General features: G+C 37.8%; 1 protein-coding gene and 3 long non-coding RNA genes across 5 annotated transcripts; 1 reads left to right on the forward strand and 3 right to left on the reverse strand.

Moving 5' to 3' along the window:
• Window positions 1–5,543: 5,543 nt before the first annotated feature.
• Window positions 5,544–6,314, reverse strand: LOC126876251 (uncharacterized). Its single transcript, XR_007694043.1, has 2 exons — window positions 6,185–6,314; window positions 5,544–6,022 (listed from the first exon to the last, which is right to left on the reverse strand). It is a non-coding gene; the product is annotated as an uncharacterized LOC126876251 (long non-coding RNA).
• Window positions 6,315–6,397: 83 nt separating this feature from the next.
• Window positions 6,398–7,603, reverse strand: LOC126876245 (uncharacterized). 2 transcript variants are annotated; one of them, XR_007694036.1, is made up of 4 exons: window positions 7,376–7,603; window positions 7,068–7,163; window positions 6,713–6,991; window positions 6,398–6,637 (listed from the first exon to the last, which is right to left on the reverse strand). It is a non-coding gene; the product is annotated as an uncharacterized LOC126876245 (long non-coding RNA). The 2 variants fall into 2 exon arrangements; XR_007694035.1 differs by having other exon boundaries at window positions 7,068–7,603.
• Window positions 7,604–7,783: 180 nt separating this feature from the next.
• Window positions 7,784–14,220, forward strand: LOC126876236 (uncharacterized). Its single transcript, XR_007694024.1, has 5 exons — window positions 7,784–8,122; window positions 12,781–12,965; window positions 13,367–13,535; window positions 13,810–14,043; window positions 14,195–14,220. It is a non-coding gene; the product is annotated as an uncharacterized LOC126876236 (long non-coding RNA).
• Window positions 8,502–10,099, reverse strand: LOC126876206 (venom serine protease Bi-VSP-like). Its single transcript, XM_050639076.1, has 5 exons — window positions 9,960–10,099; window positions 9,691–9,888; window positions 9,427–9,522; window positions 9,201–9,355; window positions 8,502–8,872 (listed from the first exon to the last, which is right to left on the reverse strand). The coding sequence occupies exons 1-5, from the start codon at window positions 9,976–9,978 to the stop codon at window positions 8,717–8,719; spliced, it is 624 nt and encodes a 207-aa protein (XP_050495033.1). The 5' UTR covers window positions 9,979–10,099; the 3' UTR covers window positions 8,502–8,716.
• Window positions 14,221–23,497: the final 9,277 nt, after the last annotated feature.

The following is a 23,497-nucleotide window of genomic DNA, read 5'->3' on the forward strand; positions in this document are numbered from 1 at the left end:
AAGAAGAAAGCAGATGAGAGTCTGCAACAATATATGTATCACATGTGCGGGATTGCAAAACAAGGAAGGGTTGATACGCAATCCTTGATAGACTACATTATTCAAGGCATTCCCGACGAGGTCGCGAACAAGACTGTGCTATACGGAGCCAGGAATATCGAGCAATTAAAAGAGCGTTTCAGGCGCTACGAAGCGATAAAAAGAGATATGGAGATGAGGACGAAATTTGAGGAGCCGAAGAGTAACAGGGTAAAGCCGGTGGCGAAGCTGTCCGAAACCGAGAGGAACAAGGAACCCGGTCGATCTGGAGATGCGAGGAAGACGCGATGCTACAATTGCTTCAAATGTAGGGAGTACGGACACATCGCATCAAGTTGCGACAATTTGGGTGAGCCCTCAAAAAAAGTTTACAGCGTGTTTCGGTCGTTACAAACAAGGCGTGGTAAGGATGTTAAGATGGAAAATTTCAAATTGAGCGCGTTGATAGACACCGGTAGTGAGCTGACTCTAATGCGAGCAGATCAGCATGTGAAAATCGGAGCGCCCAGATTAAGTCGGGAAATCGTTGGATTTGGCGGTGTCGGTTCCGGAAGGAATTTTACGCTCGGGAAATTTTCCACGAACATTATTATAGACAATGAGTCGTACTGTATAACCATACACGTAGTTCCAGACACAGTGATGCAACATTCGCTTATTATTGGCGCAGACTTTTTGGACACTGTTGAAATAAGTATAAAAGGGGGAGAATCTTTTATTAGTAGAATAAAGGACGAAAATCCCGATGAGTGTCCGGAAGTCCTCAAGATAGATGTAGAGACACAGGCGAGTGAGATAGATTTGTCACACGTTAAGGACATGCAACATAGGCTAAAAAGAGATTTGAAGAGAACCAAAGCATTGCTAAGAGACGCTCAAACGATGCTGGAGAGATCGAAAGGTGACTCGACGGGTAAAGCAGCTTTACGACAGCTGAAGAACCAGTTAGAAGATGCAGAATGCGCTAGAGCAGTTGCAGTTAAAGCGAAACAGGCACTGGAGCAAGAACCGAATGAGACGCAGGCTTCGTTGCAGGAAGTACTGCGGCAACGTTCCGAAGCAGAAGATCGTGTTAATGTAGCTAGTCGCGAACGAACTGAGCTACTGTCGCAATTGGAAGAAAATAAAGAAGAGTTAGCAGAAGTTTTGAAGAAGTATCGGGCAGCTGTGCAGCAAGTGTCGGAGGAACGGAGAATAGTGGCAAGACACGTGGTGATTGGTAAAGTGGACCACGAGATGGTGTCCTCGTCGGATTCTTGCGGCCAGCAGGAGGACTTAGCGAACATCACGAGGAGGAAGAATCTGGCTAAACAACAGCAACAGGATGTTGTTGATGATATTTGCGAATTTACTGAGAAGGATAGCGTTGCGGATGTGAGGGTTGTTTCAAGTTTTCGGATAGACTCGAAGAGAGTGAATGCAAGGCGAACGAAAAGACAAGGGAAGTCGCACGTGCGGAATCCCTCCAATAATATCGATATACAGAGGATGTGGATGACGAGGACGACGATGGGATTGTCGAGGACACGATGAACGTGAAGACCTTCGAAAAAGAAGAGATCATAGTCTCGGTAGATGGTAAGTTGTTAACGTCTTCCATGTACGAACCGAGCCTACGAAAATGTCACGATGCTGCCACGACGATCAAAGCCCCTGACAAGAGTGAAATGGGTAAACAAACAACGGAGAGGAAGATAGAGGAAGAGCGAAAGAGGAGCAGTAGCATCGAGGACGAACAGGCCGCGGTGTTCCAAGAGGAACGAGATCAGCTGCGTGCGGACGCAAAGAGACGGATTGAGGAGATCCAAATCCGAAACAAGCGGGCGTATAACAGGAGACGCAAGAAGGCGACAGCATACAGGACGGGAGATCTAGTGGCAATCGAGAGGATGCAGAGGGGTCCCGGGCTAAAGCTGCATCCGAAGTTTCTTGGACCGTATCGGGTGATAAAAGTCCTGCGAAATGACCGATGCATAGTGCAGCGAGAGGGGGAGCACGAAGGGCCACGTACAACTTCCACGGCAGCCGATCACATGAAATGGTGGAATGCTGACGATAGTGATGTAAGTGCGAGCGGCGATGATGAGCACATCTGAGGGCAGATGTGATTGTCAGGAAAGGCCGATTGTAATATCGTAGAATAGCTTTGATTGGAGATCGGCTGAAAATAGAAAAACCGTGTACGTCGTGTTTCTGTGGTTCGTTTACATTTAAGAGTGCCTACGTGACTAAAGGCACGTAGTTGGTAGTTCTTACATAGGTATGAGGGAAACAATAGACAACGTTAGAAGAAGGACGGTTTCGCTATTCAAGGCGAATCGAAAAGTGTGCGTGTTGCGAGAATCAGAGTTGATCGAGACGTCGAAGCATAGAGTCGTTAGAATTGAGTTGCGAGTGTTGTCGAGTGTTAGAGTTGCTAGTGAGAGAGAGAGAGAGAGAGAGAGAGAGTTAGCAAATAGTTGTCAAGTTATTTGTTGTAAATACGAGCGTTGCATTTAGTTTTCCTGTTAATCAAACATCGTTTCTCTGTCTAACTAATATCTGTATTTTCAATCCATTATTAATAAATTATAATTAATCGAACAAAATTACACCTTTAATATATTCCGATATTACATTACCGTGATGTAATATTTATCATGCTTATTTTGTACGTAAAACGAATCGTTGGAATATTCCCGAAGCTAACGAAGCATTTCCCAAAAGTTAAACCGAAGAGATTAACGCGAATAGTTAAGTGAAATTTTTCCATTAACTTGCTGACCAACCGGCAAATAAAAAATCATAAAAATTGTTTCAATGTGTTGAGGTCACGCATAACTTCTTTTTTCATTGACGATTACCAAACAGGTAAAATTTCGAAATTGTACGAAGGCCACGTGACCAGATCGTATTGGAATTTGAAGTGCATGGAAAAAGACAACTCGAAGTACAAACCTTGAGCTGTACTACTCGAAGTACAAACGTGAACTAATGGATGCAGAAAAGCAATTAACGCCAAACATCCGAACAGCATCTTGGAGCCCGTCATTGTTCTGAAATAAAAGAAGTGACGAATTAAAAAGACGCAGGACTAATAATAATAAAGGAAACTTAGTTCGTATTATAAATTGAATTTACATCAGAAAAGAAGCACGATCAAGCGAAACAGATCGTAGAAATGACAAATATCATCGATATACGTTTCAGTGTAATTTCACTTTTGAAAATTATTTAGTTTAATACGATCGTATTCATCGCTCCGAAACTTTCATTGTGCTGCAATTTGTGCTGCGTCTTTTTAATTTCTCTATCTTTCTGTGTTTTCGGAAAAATTACTTGAAAGATTAAGAATTGCTTGCCTTATTTTATTTTCGATTAGTTAGGATTTGATTATTCCAGGTAAGGTTTATTATTTATAACAGGTTTTATCACTTGTTTATTATTTAGGAGTTTGTTATTTTAGGATTAGTACCTTTTAGGATTTCTTATCCTTCGAGTTTCTGTTTCAGATATCTAGGTCTATTTCAAGATGTTTTATTACATTAGGATTATTTATTCGATTAAGATAATTTAAGAGTTTCACAATGTACAAAGAAATAATCGCGTGAAATTTAGATTTATGCTTTAAACGTATTAAACACGCGGTAATTTCAATGTCTATAGCCTCGAACGTGTTCTGATTAGTTGTGTCATTGTCTGTGACATTGAAATCACAAAAATCCATTGCAAGTGTGCTGTCATGCAATGTGGATGTAATTGGGTTTTTTGGGGTTAGGTTGGGGTTAGGTTGTATCATTTGATTTGTACAGTACTGTTTTAACGCAAGGACAGGAAAGTTATTATATATTTCCCGTCCATTATTTGAATCGTTGTGAAGTGTAACGAATTATATTCGATTCGAGGAGATGTTAATGAATTAGCCATTTCATATGTAATTACATGGAAATAAAAATCATTGCAAAAATAATTGATCTAATGACAACGGAATTTCCAATATTTTTTTGTTTCGTCACGTCTTTTTCGTAATATATCTTTTATAGGTACGTGATTTATTAATCGTTCGAATGGAAATAATTATTCGTATAATATTCAAACGATTCTAGCCATAAAATAAATTAAAACGATACCTGTCAATGATATGCAATCTGCGTATGACGTCAACCTCGATCTATGCTTATACAAGAAATTTTATCAATCAATGACTAGATATACAATAATCAAATATTATAAAATTTCCTGAAAACCTTTAGGTGTTAATATCTTTAATATTTGCAAGTTATTGTTTAGCGCTAATTAGTTAGAATGTAACAAGTGGTGTACCAGAATTGAGATAATTAAGCCACACGAACAATCTTATTTAGATCTTTTTAATTTTTTAATTCTCTTTTACTCTAACACTTCGTAAAATTAATCTTCATTAGCTACTACACTTCATAGAATAACAAGAGATAATTTTTCTTATATAACGTTTCATTCATAAAATCTATCATTAAAGTATATCTTCATAAAAATATCATTCCATACTAACGGTATATTTGGCGTCATACGAGATAACAGTTACCAGTGATGACATATGTAACTTTATAAAGATATCTCGTTTTATTATATATTAAAAGAATGTACTCATTGCTGCTATATTTCAGATGAAAAAAAGGAGGCAATGATTTTACAGTAAAATCGTTCGTTTACAACTGATTCATTTACATTTCATGATAATACTGTGCATTCTGAATATGCTATGATTTGGTTTAAAATAATAAATAGTCCATTCTTGCATACTATTGCTCCAGCTTTACTTGTATTTTCGATATTGATATAAATAGAAAGACAATTAATGTCGTTCGAGTCTATTTTCGGATCATTTATATTACGTTTAATCCATATAGTTATCATATGAGACATAGTATCGTAAAATTTGGAAGAATAAAACGTTCGTACAGGAAGTACATTTTATAAGAACTCCAACAAATCTGCGTGTGCACCTAAAATACAAACTGATAGTGATAGTGATTGTTCATAAGTTTATATACATTATCTAATGTCAATCGAAGGTATCAATTCTTTTTCTCCATAAGAGTACTTTTTCATTTATATGTGTTCAAAAATACATGTGTTCAACCGTGAAGCATATGTCACCTACAACGAAAAAGAGTTTTCCTATACTTAATATTTCCTTTATATACCTATGAAAGTCTATTCTTCGCGTAGTATGAAATTATGAATAAATCTGGAATATTGTTCAATCTGAAAAGAAAAATAACTTATTGACATCATTCATTGATACGAGATTCAGAATGTTTGTTTTGTCTTGCAGAAAAAGAAGGCAGCCCTCCCTTTCTTTTAATGTGAAATAGAAAGCGAAAATTTGAAAACAGATTTTTTGGAAATTTACTTGCAAATATCGTTTTCAATATCGTGATTTTCTTCCCAATGGTACTGTACTTTCAAATTTTCCAGTATCCCTCTAAAAACAAAAAGTCGAACCTCGTTATTGTTAACGTAGGCATTACAAGGAAGAGAAGTATTAGAAAGCAGCTCCTTTTTATTATGGATTTCTTTATAATCATGTAAATAAGAAATTCCGGAAATTTTTTCCTCAAGAATTTAATTCTTGTGTTTTGATTGATAATTATTACACTGCATACTAACTTTTCGCATACTGTTCGCGTCTAACAGTTTCCTAATAATAACTACTTCAAAATTACATATGTTCTTGCACGAATTCAAAAGTACGTATGATACAATTACAATTGATTCTAAAATAATAATTATTTAAAGATATTAAGATACTAATTAAACGTTTCACTGTATTTCAAAATCTGGAACAACAAATTTTTATTTATAAAAAATGAAACTGTCTTTATATATTCTTTGTCATGATGCTATTTCTTATTACCGTGTCGACATTTTTTAAAATTCATTTTGTTATCTCTACGCAATAGGAAAATTCATATACTGCTTAATATTTTTTGCATATTATCCATCCACCGCATGATATCTTCTGAAAAATCAAAATATTAATGTTATATTATTACAATGCTTCTTAAATATCAATTTTTGACAAATTTGAAATCCAATATATTTTGCACAATTATTATTTATCAAAAAATTCCAAGTTAGTAACTTTCTTTTCAAATGGCAAATAACATATACTTTGACTTACCTGTAAGTTTTTGTTCCTAATCATCATTTCCTCTTATAGAACATCATTATTGTTCTTATAATTACTACCAGTGTCATAGATATTGTAGTGGCTACAACTGAATTAATAGAAAATGATAAATAACTGTGTATAACACTAACACATAATTGTGTATAACAATGACACATAACTTTTACTTACATATCTGTCGATAAGGGATTACTTACTGTGATATCCTGTTGATGTTTCTTAAGGCACTTGATTAGGTGCGATACGGTATCATTCCTTATGGTATACTGTAGATAAGTATTTTAGAAAATAACAAGAATAAATCTAAATTATTCAGAGGTTCCAGTTTCGGCTTAGACATAAATACAGGACCATTTGCAAAGAAGAAAGGGTGCGTTTCTACAGCCTCGTTATAGTAACCATGAATACCAATCTCTGAATTACTGGTTACTAAACATAAATATCCTATAAAATTTAATATATTTCTTTAATTTTTAATACATACATGAGTTAGTAGTTCTAAATTATGAATCATCCTACCTGTGATATTACGCTTTTCCTTATAATATCATCACTCGAGTGAACAACATTAAGATCATGTAAACCATGTCATCCTATCTTACTGTGAAGATACTTAGTTATGTTATCTAACATTATAAAAATATCATCAAATTCAAGTCCTTTTATTCACATCACATGGCCACGACGATCTGGTTCTTCGTTATATAATGTTCTAAAATTTGTCGTATATATAGGATGTACAAACCGTGATATCAAGGTATCAGTTCTTCCTTCCCAAGGGACAGTTTCATTAAAATTCTGATAGAATTAAAAATTAATTATTAATATTCTAACAATCATATATGTTAAATACGTTATAGTCAACGATATATACCTGAGCGAATGTAGGGGTGATTCCTTGATAATTATAAATGTCATCAGCCCACATCATTGTGCCACTTCTTTGTACTCCAGCCTCTAGATTAACAGCCTAAACAAACATACGAAATTTTATAGAAGCTGTACAAAATATAGTATATATGCGCAATATTGAAGCGTTCAAGGGGATATAAAGGTAATGTACATCACATACACGTGTACTCTCATGCAACAAAATACAATTAGATTTAATAGTATAAGCTCTTTTATTCATCATAATAGATTGGAAATTTAAGTGTCTTACGAGGGTGAGTAAAAAGTTACCCGCTCTGTCGGTGTAGAATTTATTTTAAGCAATTGTCAAAAAAGACATACATCATTTTTTGACATAATCACTCGATTTCTGTATACACTTTGTCCATTTGCCGAAGGACCTTTGTATTTTCTCATTAAAAAATGTTTTGGGCTGAGCTGCGAACCACGAATGCATCGTCGTCTTCACCTTTTCATCAGCTTTTTCGGCATCCATCTCGCACAAACTTTTTAAAATCCAAATCTGTCGTGCACTATTGCATAAGCAGAGCCGTGGCTGATTTGCAAATGATTTGCCACATTATCCAGTGTCACTCGTCTATTCCATAGAGCATAAGTTCATGAGCACGTTCAATGTTGTCATCGTGGATGTGGACGGGCGTCCAGCTGTTTTTTCATAACACTCGTGCGATCTTCTTTGAACTTTTGTGCCCATTCAAACACACTTCGTGACAAAACACTTTCTCCATAATGTGCATTAAATCTTTGATAAATATAGGCATCAAACATAACCTCCGACCACAAGAAACGAATCACAGCATCCTGCACTGTTTTCCTGCAAATCACCATTGCAAAGCGCCATTACTCGCGCAACGGTCACAAACGAATTGACGTAACACAAAGAAACCTGCGCAGCAGCACTGAACAGATATTGACGTCATACGAAGAGTGCAGATGGATCAATACGGTCGACAGAAGTTTTAACTATCTGGAGTGCGGATAAATTTTTACTGAGAGTCGTATAGGAATCTATAATCTGTAAGTACACCTTTGGCTGAATGGAAATTTCTCTTACATATAGTCAAAAATGCTGAAACTGTGTATTGAATTGGAAAGTGATAAAAAATAAGTGAAGTTTCGAGGTTGCATGTGATTGCATGAGTACACAGGACGTTTTTAGCGAATAAAAAATAATTTTGAAAGACACGAGACTTATCTTGTATTTTATGCACTCTCTGTGTCCGAATTTCCAGAAGCTCTCTATCTTATGAAGTGTTTTAGATTAGCCGGAAAATTTTGTACGTACGTACAAGAAGTATACGATCTAAGTGGAATATTCCATTATTCTCTTGATACAACAGAAACGAAATTTACAGAACTTCTCAGAAAGTTGGTTTATTATTACCAAATTTATAGAATTAATATACGTTTATCATCTTTACATACCTAAGTCGTGGAGGTTTATCGTGCGTAAAAAATTAGTGTCGTTTCAAAGTTACATTTCGTACATTTTAAGCCTATAATTTGTAACGTACAAAACAATGTAAATTTGAGCTGTTTCTTATCTCCACAATAAGAAAATCCAACTTTACGTTTTTTACACAATGATATTTATGGAACAGTAATATCATATTATTGCATCGCTTGGAGAATGAAGTCAAGGTACGATGTGACCCTAGTGTAAACGCTGGGATACCCAGCTGTGCCGCACTTATAAGCATAAGACACAATACCTATTAAATACGAGGTTAATTCATGTTGTATCAGCAGTGGTCCGCCGCGGTCAGCCTGAAAGGATCGTTAAATTTTTAATCAAAGATACTGAAATATATCGATCGAATTGTATTGAAATTATACTTATATACAGTAATAATCTTCTATTGATTTGTGTATTGAAATACTCCAATTTATAACGTACATGTTATATGTATTTTGAGCAAAACTAAGATTAGAAGGAAATTAGATTAAATACCATAACGAGGTGTGAGAAGTGGGCAAAACTATTAAATTGTGTTTATCTATTATTTTTAATGTTTAAGACGTCGATTTGATGTTAATTCGAATCGACGTGTCTTCAGATACCGTATAGTTTGTAGTAACTCTGTAACTTAATTACCGTACAAGAATCCTCTCCACCCTGAGCATGTTCGGCGCATATTATACCATCAGTGATATCAGGTGCATTAGGAAATTTGGAATAAGCTATTTTGCATTCGGCGTTCTTAATCACTGGCATTTGTACTTCCATTAATGCATTACGTCGTGGTCGTCCTACGAAGAAAATAAGAAAGATATTTAAGACTGGAACTATTTAATTTTATTATAAAATTGATATCACTTACTATATCTTAATGCTCCCCATCCAGCAACAAGGGGGTTATAGCCGACGAAGTTGCTCTTTCGTAGGGGCTCTTTCGTACAAATGGGATATACGTACCCTGAAAAATAAAAAAATAAATGAAAATGCAGGAAACGAATGACCAAAAGTATGAGAAAGAATTATACACGCTTTATGACACAATATATGTGTACAGTAAGAAATTTCAGGATATGATACTTCAGTAATACTCAATAGCATATATATATATATATATTTGAGGACTTACTCGAAAATGGCACCTCCTCCACCAATCTAAGAATGACAATATTATGATTGTGTATGTTTTCTATTCCATCCATATGTGCACAATGTGCTGCGGTCAAAACATGCCTAGCCGATATCAGGGAACCTCCGCACTTCCATAGTGGTTTGTCTGGGTTTCGGGGATTACGAAAACCTAATGCAGCGATCCATGGCCAAGCGCCTAAAATGCAATAGTCATAGTTGTGAATATACATAATTTTTTCTCACATAACGGGTAACAACGATTATTACCTATTCGATATTCGATCATACAGCAGACGATAAGTACATACGTACAAATACTCTGAAATAGAGATTTGATAAAGACAGAAATTAAATTTTTATTCCAGTGGAATACAAATTATTAAATAATTCTATATAATTTCTATTTGAACTATACTGAACTATAAAGTTCAAACGTGTAATTTCTGCCCTAACAGTTTTTGATCTCTATCCATATTATTACTCCTATATCAATTTTTTATTTCAAGCAAAAAGATACTCTTCCTAACATGAAGTAAAAGAAAGAAATAATTCAAGTTAATAAGTAAAGTTACTACCGATAAAATCATAGCATTATTATTTAGTCTAATTGAAATGTACATTGATGTGCTGTTTAATGCCTTTAAAGTTCATTCTTTGCAGTAAATGGCTTATTATTAATCGGAAAGAAAGACATAAAACGTACCAAGTTCAGCTGGTTTACCATCGACCACCCTGGTATGAGAGACGTTGCTAAAACCACAGTATGGTGGTCGCAAAGCCTTATACTTATACACAGTTTTTATTAAAATTTCTCTCTTCTCTTTGTTTGGATCGTTCGGACAGCAAACGATCGTAACATTGCCCTGGTATCTGCACACTGATCGTCTATAAAAATCGGTGGCTGTACGGTACTGTATCTGCCATATTTCTTGCAGAGGTTTACATTTTCTGTAGTCAAGGCACCTGCCTTCTTGATTGTCCGGTGTGGTACATTCTGGATCAAACAATTTTAAAACATTTATACAGTTCAAAGATGCGTAAGAAAGCGACACCGATTACTCAACTTTCGAAGTAAAAGGCCGATCAAGTCCACCGGATTGCCCTACAGACACGTATTAATCCGTAAGAGTTAGTCATCATGTTGATAATAATTATCTAAAGAAACTTTTCACGTGAAAATATAAAATTTTAATTGATTAGATATTGTGTTAGCCATACTTAAGAAAGAAAATGAAAATGAATGAAATGAAAGAAAAGGACTACCTTCAACCTCATGTTTTAAATAAACACTTTGTCAGTTTTGCGGTAAATAAATTCTTAGGAATTCAGGACAGTTTTTAGTGAATCATTTTGTTTCGACCGTTCGCGGAGAGACGCGATCGCGAGATAGCACGTCAACGAGAGTTGTAAGTTCCCGTTACGATTAAATAATCGACGCCACGAACTGATCGATCCCCTTATTTCGATTATGATAATAAGGGTAGTTCAACGAAATTCCACAGAATTAACACAAATAAATTAATGTTTATTTCAACAACTTATTAACTAGAAAGATATAAATGGAACAAAAAAAATGTAACTGCGTTTTGGTTGATAAGTAATGCGCGACATACCACATGTGTTGACGGTTCGACTTCTCGAAAAGTTCTGAACGCCTTTCGATTTTTTTCCTTTTTTCTGGAAGGCGACCCCCACTACGTTCGGATCACGCCACATTCTTTTACTGCGAGGTAAAATACGGGCCACGAGTCGACGTTTCTGGAAGTCGCCCTGCTTAATGAACCATGCGCTTGCCACTACAATGTTTGTTTGCCGGGCAGACGCGACGATCCGTCTGCGACATTATAGTGCCGCGATCGATAGTTAAGAATATGACCTATTGTAAGCCGCATGGCGTAACATTCTCCCCCCGTTGAGAGGGTACCGATCAAACTAGCGAGGTGTGGTTGAAGTTCCCATCTTATTTCGTCTCGGTGGCTAGTTGTTCGGGTTTCTCGAGATCGGGTTGAATTGGCAGTGGGACAAGCCTTTTGACGCCCCGATCCAAAATGCTCTTTGCCGTCTGAACTGTAGCTGTCCGGATGACACCATCGGCGCCTGGATGAATCTTGATAACTCGGCCCAGAGGCCAATGCATGGAGGGAACGTTGTCCTCTCTGAGGATGACGATTGTGCCCTTTTGGATGCTGTGTCCACCCTTGCTCCATTTATTGCGGTTGGTTAGCTCGTTCAAATACTCCTTATGCCAGCGGTTCCAAAAATGTTGTTTAAGCTGTTGGATATGCTGCCATTTGGAGAGTCGGTTCGATGGAATGTCTCTGAAATCTCGATCACGTAAGCACATTAATGAATCGCCAATGAGGAAATGTCCGGGAGTGAGGGCTAGGAGATCATTTGGATCGGTGGAGATAGGAGTTAGCGGGCGGGAATTGAGGACTGCTTCTATTTCTATGATAAGAGTATTACGGTGTTAAGCTCATATGTTTCTGTTTCTCCACTCGCGCTGCGCCATAATATCCTTTGATATTTCCGATCCTCTGGTCGTACGAGGAATTGCCGATACATTTTCTCGATGTCGCCAGTGAGTACGTACTGATGAGCGCGGAATCTAATTAATATACAAAATAAATTGTGAATTGATTCGAGAATATAGGATTTCCCCATTTTCATGATTATCGTGATTTTTGTATAAATATATTTTTTAAGATACTAATAATTAGGTACTTATAAATTAGTATTATCAATTATTTTGCATTTATAATTCCGCCTCTAGTATAAGTGTTAATTGAAAACTAACTTTATGTTTCAAAAAGTACTAGCAAAGTCGTTGAGTAACAAGCCACTGATGCTAACACAAATAGCATTGTCGTAATTAAATATTTCTAAATATTCATTTTTCATTTTGAACCTGTAGAAACAATTTATTATATATACTATTAGCTAAGTAATTGCATATTTAATTAAGTCGAAATATAAAACTTAGTTATTTTAATAATTTAAAAAATAAAAAACTGACAAACATTTCAATTTAATTTATGGTTGGAACAAAAGACAGTTATTCTTCATTAATTGAAATATTGCAATGCAGAGTACTTTCCAAAATACGCCGAGAGTATTCCTGATGGTGAAACGAGCGTTGCTTCATCGAACGCAGCTAAAGAAAACAACATCTATGTAGTTGGTGGTACGATGCCTGAAATAGAGGGCGCTAAATTGTACAATACCTGTACTATTTGGGGTCCCGATGGAACTTTGATAGCAAAACACCGAAAGGTAAGTAATATATTCCTTTATGGCTTTGAATTTGAAAATATTGGGGTGAAGAAAGTGACTCTATCTAGGAATAATTTAGGAATATACATATGTACATACGTATACTATAACCAATTCTATAATTTACGGTTTATAAAATACGTTATGATACGGGAAACGCCCATTTTTGTTGTAATGTGTTTGTTGTTGTATAAATTTTTCACATACTTAAAATATTATTATACTTATTTTTTCTCCTTTTTAAACATTATTAAATGATAAGATTTTTTAATAAAAGAAAGTGATAAAAACGCTGTCAGTTATTAAATAAAAAATAATTAAAGTTTAGGAGTTGGTAACTTTGATATTAAATTACAAAAGTTGCAGCAATAGAATTAGCGACCACATTTTTATGTTATTAGGTACATCTATTCGACATCGACATTCCTAATAAGATTACTTTTCGAGAGAGTGATTCACTCAGTCCTGGTAACTCCCTAACGACGTTCGATGTGAAGGGCTGCAAAATAGGTATTGGCATTTGCTATGATATTAGATTCGAGGAAATGGCACGCATTTATCGGAACAAAGGTACAGTAACTTAATCGATCAATACTTAACTAGCAAAAAATTAAATATCTTTCTTAAATATATTCTATATAAAATTAATATAATCTGTAACTCTGTATAAAAAGAAGCTTAATTTAAAAAACCAGTATATTTGCTGAAAATGAAACAAATAAAAGAATTAAAAGCACAATAAGAGGACTGTCCTCGCATATTCAGAAATGATGGAATGTGAACCGTGCAACTACGAAGTTAATTGGTATTCGGTGGCTTCATATTTCCTGCTTCTCTGGGTTAGGTTGCCAAATGCTGATATATCCAGCGGCATTCAATATGACCACTGGACCACTGCACTGGTCATTACTTCAGCGTTTCAGAGCGAATGATAATCAATTATACGTTGCCTGCATATCACCGGCTCGTGTTCCTTAAGCAAGTTACGTCGCATGGGGACATACACAGTTGACCAATCCCTGGGGAAAGATTCTTTACGATTTGGAAACTCAAGAGAATATGGCAGTCACCGATATCGGTAATTTACAGCTTAAAATTAAAAGCGAGAGATCCATGATGTAATTAATTTTTAGTCTCGTTAATTTATCGATTTAGCCATCTTCCTCTGTATTTGTTGAATTTATTAGTAAGCATTACTTATTACTTCGTATGTTTCTTTTTTCTATCAGATCTAAAAGTTGTTGAGGAAGTAAGACAAGACGAAATTTTTTGCATGTCTGTAGTAAAAAGAAATCGAATCTGGTCCGTCGTATCGAGTAGTCCAGTGATTAGGGGGTTTCGGTGTTTGTTGACTCTTTTGCTATATCTGTCGCTATATTTTGCTATTTCCTCTTTGACTGTAGGTATCTTGAGGTCGCGATGGATGGTTTCGTTGGTAACATACCAAGGTGCGTCTATTAAGGCTCTTAGCGTTTTCGATTGGAATCGTTGTAGTATTTCGATGTTGGAGTTACTTGGACAGCAACAGCTGGTGATACTGTCATACACCTCCATTTATAAACTTTCGAAAATCGATGTGACCTTCAAACTTTAGTGTATTCTGTTTCACAGCACAAAATGTTTCCGAAACGTACGTTTATTGTTACAATAAACTTGACTAGTGGCTCTGAAATACTATCCTTGAAAAAACAATGGGGAAATTGGAGCAAAAGCAGAAGGAAATAAACAAAGACCTTGTTGGTTCGTAAAAATAAAATATGCTACAGGAAAAACTTTTTCCAACGGATTGAGATGCGACAAGCTTTAAAAGCTATGACGCGAATCGAGCGTTTGTCTACAAGAGCGCATTTTCGGTGGATATATATGTCGGAATGACATTGGGGATAGGGTTGTCGGTGTTTGAGGAGTCTTCATTGAAGGTAGCCATCGTTGCGGTGTAACGAAGATACGATTTATTGACACAGGTATGAATAACACAGGTTTGACAATCTACCACGGCGGTGAGACGTCCGCGACACTAGTGACAATGGTCTCCGGTTCGATAACGAATCCGCGGCCAACGGGATGACAGATGGGCGTTCTCGCTGAATCTAAGTCTGATTCGTAAAAATAATTGCTGAGCGTAAAGACGTTACTCTTTGGTCGACGGGAGCGCGTAAAAGAATGCCCGTCCCGTCCCGATGATGCCACAGAGGAAAACTATAATGGGGTGTGTCTAAGGACACGAGATCATCGGATTCGTCGAGGAAAGCCTTCGTTTAGGAAGTAAGGGAAATTGACGTTGCTGCTAATTGGTCAATCTCCATATCGGTGGTTAGAAAAAGATGGTAGCCGCCCTCGAGGGAAAGTTGCTAGTGGGAGACGCCGCTCGTTGAAAAATATGTCTCCCCTATCTTCCCGTAGTTGGGACAAAGACTGTTTGTCTGTTTGAAGGACTTTAGTTAACTAAACCTTAAGATTTATAACGGGCCCTCGGGCTAGCCGAACATGTACTGCGGAGACGCATCGACATCTGGCAATCATCTTACTCGAAGAATAGGGTCTGCGTGTGGCGAGCCACGGGACAGAAACCGTGGGAATGTTTACTGTCGCGTGTCGCCACGAATATTTCTTTTAAGGAGAGCTATAGAATTACTCCATACCTTTGTTAGGCAAAGCGTTCATCCCTTGACCGCGGCTACGTTGGGCGACAGACTGTCACCTCGAGCCAAAGCTCACCGTCACTAATCTCGAACAATTACAATCGGATTGAATAACTACAATAGTTTAGTTACAGTTATAGTAGACTTTAGATTGCAATGTTGCGGGGCTATCCAAAGGTTCCGGTGTCCTTTCATCTCCGACATATAGATATACATGTATATGTGACGAAATATACTAAAGCAATATTGACCCTTTGTCGCTGAAAGTATCAAACTACAAAACTTCCTTTCAAATTTTCAGAATAAGGAAATCAGGATCATGATAAATAATTGGAACATAATTAAAAATAATATATCTTCTCTATAAGATAATGAATACATTGGTTCATTTAATTTTTATGGATATTCAAACGCTTCTGTGAAATAAAACGTCAAGATTATAGAGTATAAAATTCATAGCTATGAAATAACTAAAACTCTGATGTATTATTAAAAATATACGTTAGGTTGTATGTAGTGATACATACAAAGATTACATGTACAAACCCATAATTAACACAATGCTACCGCAACCATTCTGCAATCTACCTTGCCCAAAACACTCTTCCAGTCACCTCCAAACTCTTCAATTCTCTCCACCTAACCACCCACAAACCATTCACAAACATGCAATTCCCGACAAAAGAAGAACTTATCGTCAGTTGTCCTTAACATCTCGTTCATTCATTTGGTCCCTATCCCCCTATTTCCTCCCACTGCGATGATCGCACTACATTTTTCCACGTCTCTATTCTATCCTCTGGATGATCTGAATTCTCGAGCAGTCGAGTGACGATTGATCTGTACAATTGATCGATTTCTTTTTACTACAGACATGCAAGAAATTCCGTGTTGGAGAGCGATATTGCGAGTTCGAGTGCCTGGACCATCTGAAGAACGTTACCAGAACTGGTATAGTTTATGTCGTTGATGATAAGAATTCCTCCACGACTCAGCAACAAGAGCTACTCTGGGTGATGAGCTTAATGGTGCTGTTGCGGCTATTTTAATTTTTCAACAAGGATCCAGATGGCGCCGTTGACGAAATTCTTTCACTATAAACGTCAACGATCAACATCAGCCATCAGGGAACGAAGAAGGTACGCTGTAACGTGTCTGAGTAATTATACCTCGAGGAGTACATACAGTTATGTAATGAAGATTCATATGTGAGTGTTTGTTTTCTTATTTCTTTTCCCTTTGTTTCATTTGAATGGATTTTTTTACTCAAAGAGCGAGGTAAGATTACGTCAGATACGTTTTTACATATGCTAAAAAAATGGAAAATGATGATGATGAATCAATGACACGTAGAAAATTATAATCTATTGTATTGCTGTTATCTAATGGTGTTGTAGTTGACTGTATGGTGGATGTATCTAATGGTGTTGTAGTTGACTGTATGTTGTTCAATATTGCTATGAAACTCTTCTGATTCATTGTCACTTATACGAAGGATGGAAGTATGCGAATTGGGAGAAGTCAGGTTGAGAGATGCAAGATTTATACGCTCGTTCTGTCAGTTATCCCAGTGTCTGTTACGCGATAGAAAATGAACGAACTGAATAATAAATGCATTATCGGCATGAAGATTGCTTGATGTAGGCCACCGCTTTTTTTCTATCCTTCCGATACCATTTTTCTTTTTTTTCTTTTTTTGCGAAACACTTTGCTAGTCGTGAGAAGCAGCAATTCCCTTCTGCGAATCAATTACGGTTCACGAGAAATTGTATTATAGCCTGGAACGTATTCAAATTATCTTCAATTATTCTCGGCTGTTTCCATTTCCATTCGTCTCTTACGTAAGTACTCGTTTGATGTACGTACATAGTGAGACAATAATCGTTAACACCTTTAATGTCTTCAGTATTATAGAATAAGACGCGAAAATACGTTGAAACCTGACTTTTAGATTCGCGAGACTCTATAAGGCTTCGAAAGTCTCTTGTTTCAGGCCGAATAAAAAATTGTAGATGAAGAATTACATTGCGAGGTCTGTTAAGGAAAATTTTAAATCGTATCGTTGTAATAGGATTATTTCAGCGAGGGAAATTACGTGTTGCGTGCGAAGCCACGAGCTTTCTTTCAGGCTAATATACATAATTGTCCTATCGAACTTTCCATCTAAACCGTTGCGCTCACACGTGGATTTTGCATTTCAATTTTCTTACTTACAGTCCAGTCCAGTGAGACCAAGTTAAATTTTTCAGCCCTCCGAGGTAGAATATGTTTTATAGAGAGACGTACAACGCCATGAAGGGGAGACAGATCAATAAATTGGGTTATCTTTAAATTACTGACAATCATTTCATCGACGCGGTTTCACCGACACCGAGTCCCCCGGCAACGTCTGTCAAAGCTTATTTACCGATACACTGAAATCAACCACAATCATTTTACCGACCTCTTCCTTTGCTGACAGTTATTATACTCGCTGTCATATGTTATCGTTGATTATACATCTTTATTTACAAATTCGTTCCTGTGTATAACGAAACAAAGGAAGAAACGAAAATGATACGTTTCATGACGCATTGTTAAATTATTAATTAACGAGAGTTACATATCTACATGAATGCTTTGAAATGTCAGTTATAATTCATGAAAATGGATACAAGCCATTTTACTATACATAAATAGAATTATAAAGACATGTTACGTACTAATGCTTTTACGAAATATATTTCTGTATACGTTTGACGTTTCTGTATTATTCCTTATGTGCTTTCTGCTCTTGTGTTTAGCTCGTCGGAAGTAAAAATACGTTAAGCGAATCAGCTAATCTATTCGAGCGTTTCAACGGCTCAGTCTTCTCTTATGCAACTACCAAAAGAGAAGATAAGTCTTTGGTTATACAACATTTCATAACGTCCAAAGTAACGGGGCACTAATTAGTTGCAACTTTAAGACAGACCAGATATCAGTCATCGTCCGTAAATACATTTATTACGATCGTTTAAAGTTTAAAGAAACACCGTTATAAAGTCGTAATACGAGACAAAGCGAAGAGAAAGTAAACTGTTGGATATATGACAAAATAATTCTATTTTAAATAAGAGACTGGTCAGCGTGGTTATTTTGTTTACAAAATCAAACGAATTTAATGAATGTAATGGTAAGGAAGTAACTATAAGTGGCTGTTAAACTATTTTTATGCTTGAAAAGTAATTCGCAAAGTAATGTAAAGCAGTACTACTGAGTTGTACATAACCTCTTTCAGAATTTGTTCTTAACCTCTTGCTTCATAACTTCCTTAATTATACTCTTCAAACTTATTGACTACTTCGATGTTGTTACGAACAGAAACTGATAAAATATTAATCTTAAATATATATATATATATATATATATATATATATATATATATATATATATATATATATATGTACTACTTACTCAAACTATGGATCACATAACCTATACAAAAAAAAAAAAAAAAAAAAAAATTATTGTACACTATAAAGCAAGAGGTTAAATCTTTAATCTGTTAAGAATTAAATTTTTTATTGTAACTGCGAAAATTATAAAAGTACCAAGCGAAGCAAGTACGGAATATATGCGGAATATGAATCGCTCAACGAACCAAAGAGCGGCTCAGTGACAAAATTAGTAAAGTAAAGACCACAAATATTACAACATTATATTCTACCACAAAATAATTCTCTATACAAAAAAGGTACACAACGAATCGATTTTTCACAACGATAAGAGTCAACAGAACCAATCAAGACCAGACGAGACTCTCATAAGACAACGATATCAGAGGGATCAAATCAGCGACTTCAATCTATGTTACAGAGTATAGTTATCAAGAAAAATTGCTCTTTTCATGAAAAGTATGGTAATGATACTCTTATAACACATTGTATATCTGGCAGTCGGATGTGCCCGTGGCCATCGGAAATGTAAAGACGACGCTTTTAGAAAGTGATAGCGCCATCGCGTATTAAAAACGCGTTAGAAGAAGGACGGTTTCGCTATCCAAGGCGAATCGAAAAGTGTGCGTGTTGCGAGAATCAGAGTTGATCGAGACGTCGAAGCATAGAGTCGTTAGAATTGAGTTGCGAGTGTTGTCGAGTGTTAGAGTTGCTAGTGAGAGAGAGAGAGAGAGAGAGAGAGAGAGAGAGTTACCAAATAGTTGTCAAGTTATTTGTTGTAAATACGAGCGTTGCATTTAGTTTTCCTGTTAATCAAACATCGTTTCTCTGTCTAACTAATATCTGTATTTTCAATCCATTATTAATATATTCCGATATTACAAGTGGGGGCTCGTCCGGGATTGAATAAGACAGAGAAACGATACGATTTAACGGAGCTATTTCTGCGGGAGTAGAAAAGAATAGAATAAAATGGCAAACGTTGAAGACGAACGATTGTCGGGTGAAGAGGATTTGACGCTGGAGGAGCTGAGGAGTAAGCTCGCACAGATGAATCTGCCTATATCCGGTGCGAGATCAGTGCTGGTTGCCAGGTTGAACAGAGCGTGCAAACCTGGTCGATCTACTCCTAAGGATTCGAAGCGTGGCGAAGAACCAACAAACCAGCGAGATCTAAGGAGCAAGCAGAGAGCCGAACGCAGTCAAGAGGGAGAGGAAGACCTCGAGAAGCTGAGGACGAAAGAGCTGAGAGCGCGTCTCGTTAGCTTGGGGTTGAAGGTAACGGGAAGAAAATCCGAACTACGCGCGCGGCTACAGGCGGCCCTAGAAGGAGACGATGTATCGTCGGAAGAAGAGAGCTCCGACGAAAGTGAAGGCGAGGACGATAAACAAGGCGCGCGAGAATACAGGAGAGGCACGCGAGCGGTGTATCAGGACCGCGATGAGTAGCAGCAGAAGGTATGCGTCGGTTCGATGTTGAGTCTTAAAGACGTGGAAGACTCATTAGAGAAATTCAGCGGGGATGATCTGCTGAGGGTAAATCAGTGGGTGGAAGACTTCGAGGAAATGGCAGAAGTGTGGGGTTGGTCAGACGCCCACATGGTGGCCTATGCTAAGAAATTACTCGCAGGCTCCGCTCAGGCCTTCGTACGACAAAAACGATGCGCGAAGTCCTGGGCAAAGCTAAAAAAGGCGTTGAGGAATGAGTTTGAAAATGTAGTAAGCGACCAACAGATACATGGCGAGTTATCCCATAGAAAGAAGAAAGCAGATGAGAGTCTGCAACAATATATGTATCACATGTGCGGGATTGCAAAACAAGGAAGGGTTGATACGCAATCCTTGATAGACTACATTATTCAAGGCATTCCCGACGAGGTCGCGAACAAGACTGTGCTATACGGAGCCAGGAATATCGAGCAATTAAAAGAGCGTTTCAGGCGCTACGAAGCGATAAAAAGAGATATGGAGATGAGGACGAAATTTGAGGAGCCGAAGAGTAACAGGGTAAAGCCGGTGGCGAAGCTTTCCGAAACCGAGAGGAACAAGGAACCCGGTCGATCTGGAGATGCGAGGAAGACGCGATGCTACAATTGCTTCAAATGTAGGGAGTACGGACACATCGCATCAAGTTGCGACAATTTGGGTGAGCCCTCAAAAAAAGTTTACAGCGTGTTTCGGTCGTTACAAACAAGGCGTGGTAAGGATGTTAAGATGGAAAATTTCAAATTGAGCGCGTTGATAGACACCGGTAGTGAGCTGACTCTAATGCGAGCAGATCAGCATGTGAAAATCGGAGCGCCCAGATTAAGTCGGGAAATCGTTGGATTTGGCGGTGTCGGTTCCGGAAGGAATTTTACGCTCGGGAAATTTTCCACGAACATTATTATAGACAATGAGTCGTACTGTATAACCATACACGTAGTTCCAGACACAGTGATGCAACATTCGCTTATTATTGGCGCAGACTTTTTGGACACTGTTGAAATAAGTATAAAAGGGGGAGAATCTTTTATTAGTAGAATAAAGGACGAAAATCCCGATGAGTGTCCGGAAGTCCTCAAGATAGATGTAGAGACACAGGCGAGTGAGATAGATTTGTCACACGTTAAGGACATGCAACATAGGCTAAAAAGAGATTTGAAGAGAACCAAAGCATTGCTAAGAGACGCTCAAACGATGCTGGAGAGATCGAAAGGTGACTCGACGGGTAAAGCAGCTTTACGACAGCTGAAGAACCAGTTAGAAGATGCAGAATGCGCTAGAGCAGTTGCAGTTAAAGCGAAACAGGCACTGGAGCAAGAACCGAATGAGACGCAGGCTTCGTTGCAGGAAGTACTGCGGCAACGTTCCGAAGCAGAAGATCGTGTTAATGTAGCTAGTCGCGAACGAACTGAGCTACTGTCGCAATTGGAAGAAAATAAAGAAGAGTTAGCAGAAGTTTTGAAGAAGTATCGGGCAGCTGTGCAGCAAGTGTCGGAGGAACGGAGAATAGTGGCAAGACACGTGGTGATTGGTAAAGTGGACCACGAGATGGTGTCCTCGTCGGATTCTTGCGGCCAGCAGGAGGACTTAGCGAACATCACGAGGAGGAAGAATCTGGCTAAACAACAGCAACAGGATGTTGTTGATGATATTTGCGAATTTACTGAGAAGGATAGCGTTGCGGATGTGAGGGTTGTTTCAAGTTTTCGGATAGACTCGAAGAGAGTGAATGCAAGGCGAACGAAAAGACAAGGGAAGTCGCACGTGCGGAATCCCTCCAATAATATCGATATACAGAGGATGTGGATGACGAGGACGACGATGGGATTGTCGAGGACACGATGAACGTGAAGACCTTCGAAAAAGAAGAGATCATAGTCTCGGTAGATGGTAAGTTGTTAACGTCTTCCATGTACGAACCGAGCCTACGAAAATGTCACGATGCTGCCACGACGATCAAAGCCCCTGACAAGAGTGAAATGGGTAAACAAACAACGGAGAGGAAGATAGAGGAAGAGCGAAAGAGGAGCAGTAGCATCGAGGACGAACAGGCCGCGGTGTTCCAAGAGGAACGAGATCAGCTGCGTGCGGACGCAAAGAGACGGATTGAGGAGATCCAAATCCGAAACAAGCGGGCGTATAACAGGAGACGCAAGAAGGCGACAGCATACAGGACGGGAGATCTAGTGGCAATCGAGAGGATGCAGAGGGGTCCCGGGCTAAAGCTGCATCCGAAGTTTCTTGGACCGTATCGGGTGATAAAAGTCCTGCGAAATGACCGATGCATAGTGCAGCGAGAGGGGGAGCACGAAGGGCCACGTACAACTTCCACGGCAGCCGATCACATGAAATGGTGGAATGCTGACGATAGTGATGTAAGTGCGAGCGGCGATGATGAGCACATCTGAGGGCAGATGTGATTGTCAGGAAAGGCCGATTGTAATATCGTAGAATAGCTTTGATTGGAGATCGGCTGAAAATAGAAAAACCGTGTACGTCGTGTTTCTGTGGTTCGTTTACATTTAAGAGTGCCTACGTGACTAAAGGCACGTAGTTGGTAGTTCTTACATAGGTATGAGGGAAACAATAGACAACGTTAGAAGAAGGACGGTTTCGCTATCCAAAGCGAATCGAAAAGTGTGCGTGTTGCGAGAATCAGAGTTGATCGAGACGTCGAAGCATAGAGTCGTTAGAATTGAGTTGCGAGTGTTGTCGAGTGTTAGAGTTGCTAGTGAGAGAGAGAGAGAGAGAGAGAGAGAGTTACCAAATAGTTGTCAAGTTATTTGTTGTAAATACGAGCGTTGCATTTAGTTTTCCTGTTAATCAAACATCGTTTCTCTGTCTAACTAATATCTGTATTTTCAATCCATTATTAATAAATTATAATTAATCGAACAAAATTACACCTTTAATATATTCCGATATTACATTACCGTGATGTAATATTTATCATGCTTATTTTGTACGTAAAACGAATCGTTGGAATATT

This window comes from Bombus huntii, unplaced genomic scaffold (genome assembly GCF_024542735.1).
Source record: "Bombus huntii isolate Logan2020A unplaced genomic scaffold, iyBomHunt1.1 ctg00000067.1, whole genome shotgun sequence".
Classification (NCBI taxonomy): domain Eukaryota; kingdom Metazoa; phylum Arthropoda; class Insecta; order Hymenoptera; family Apidae; genus Bombus; species Bombus huntii.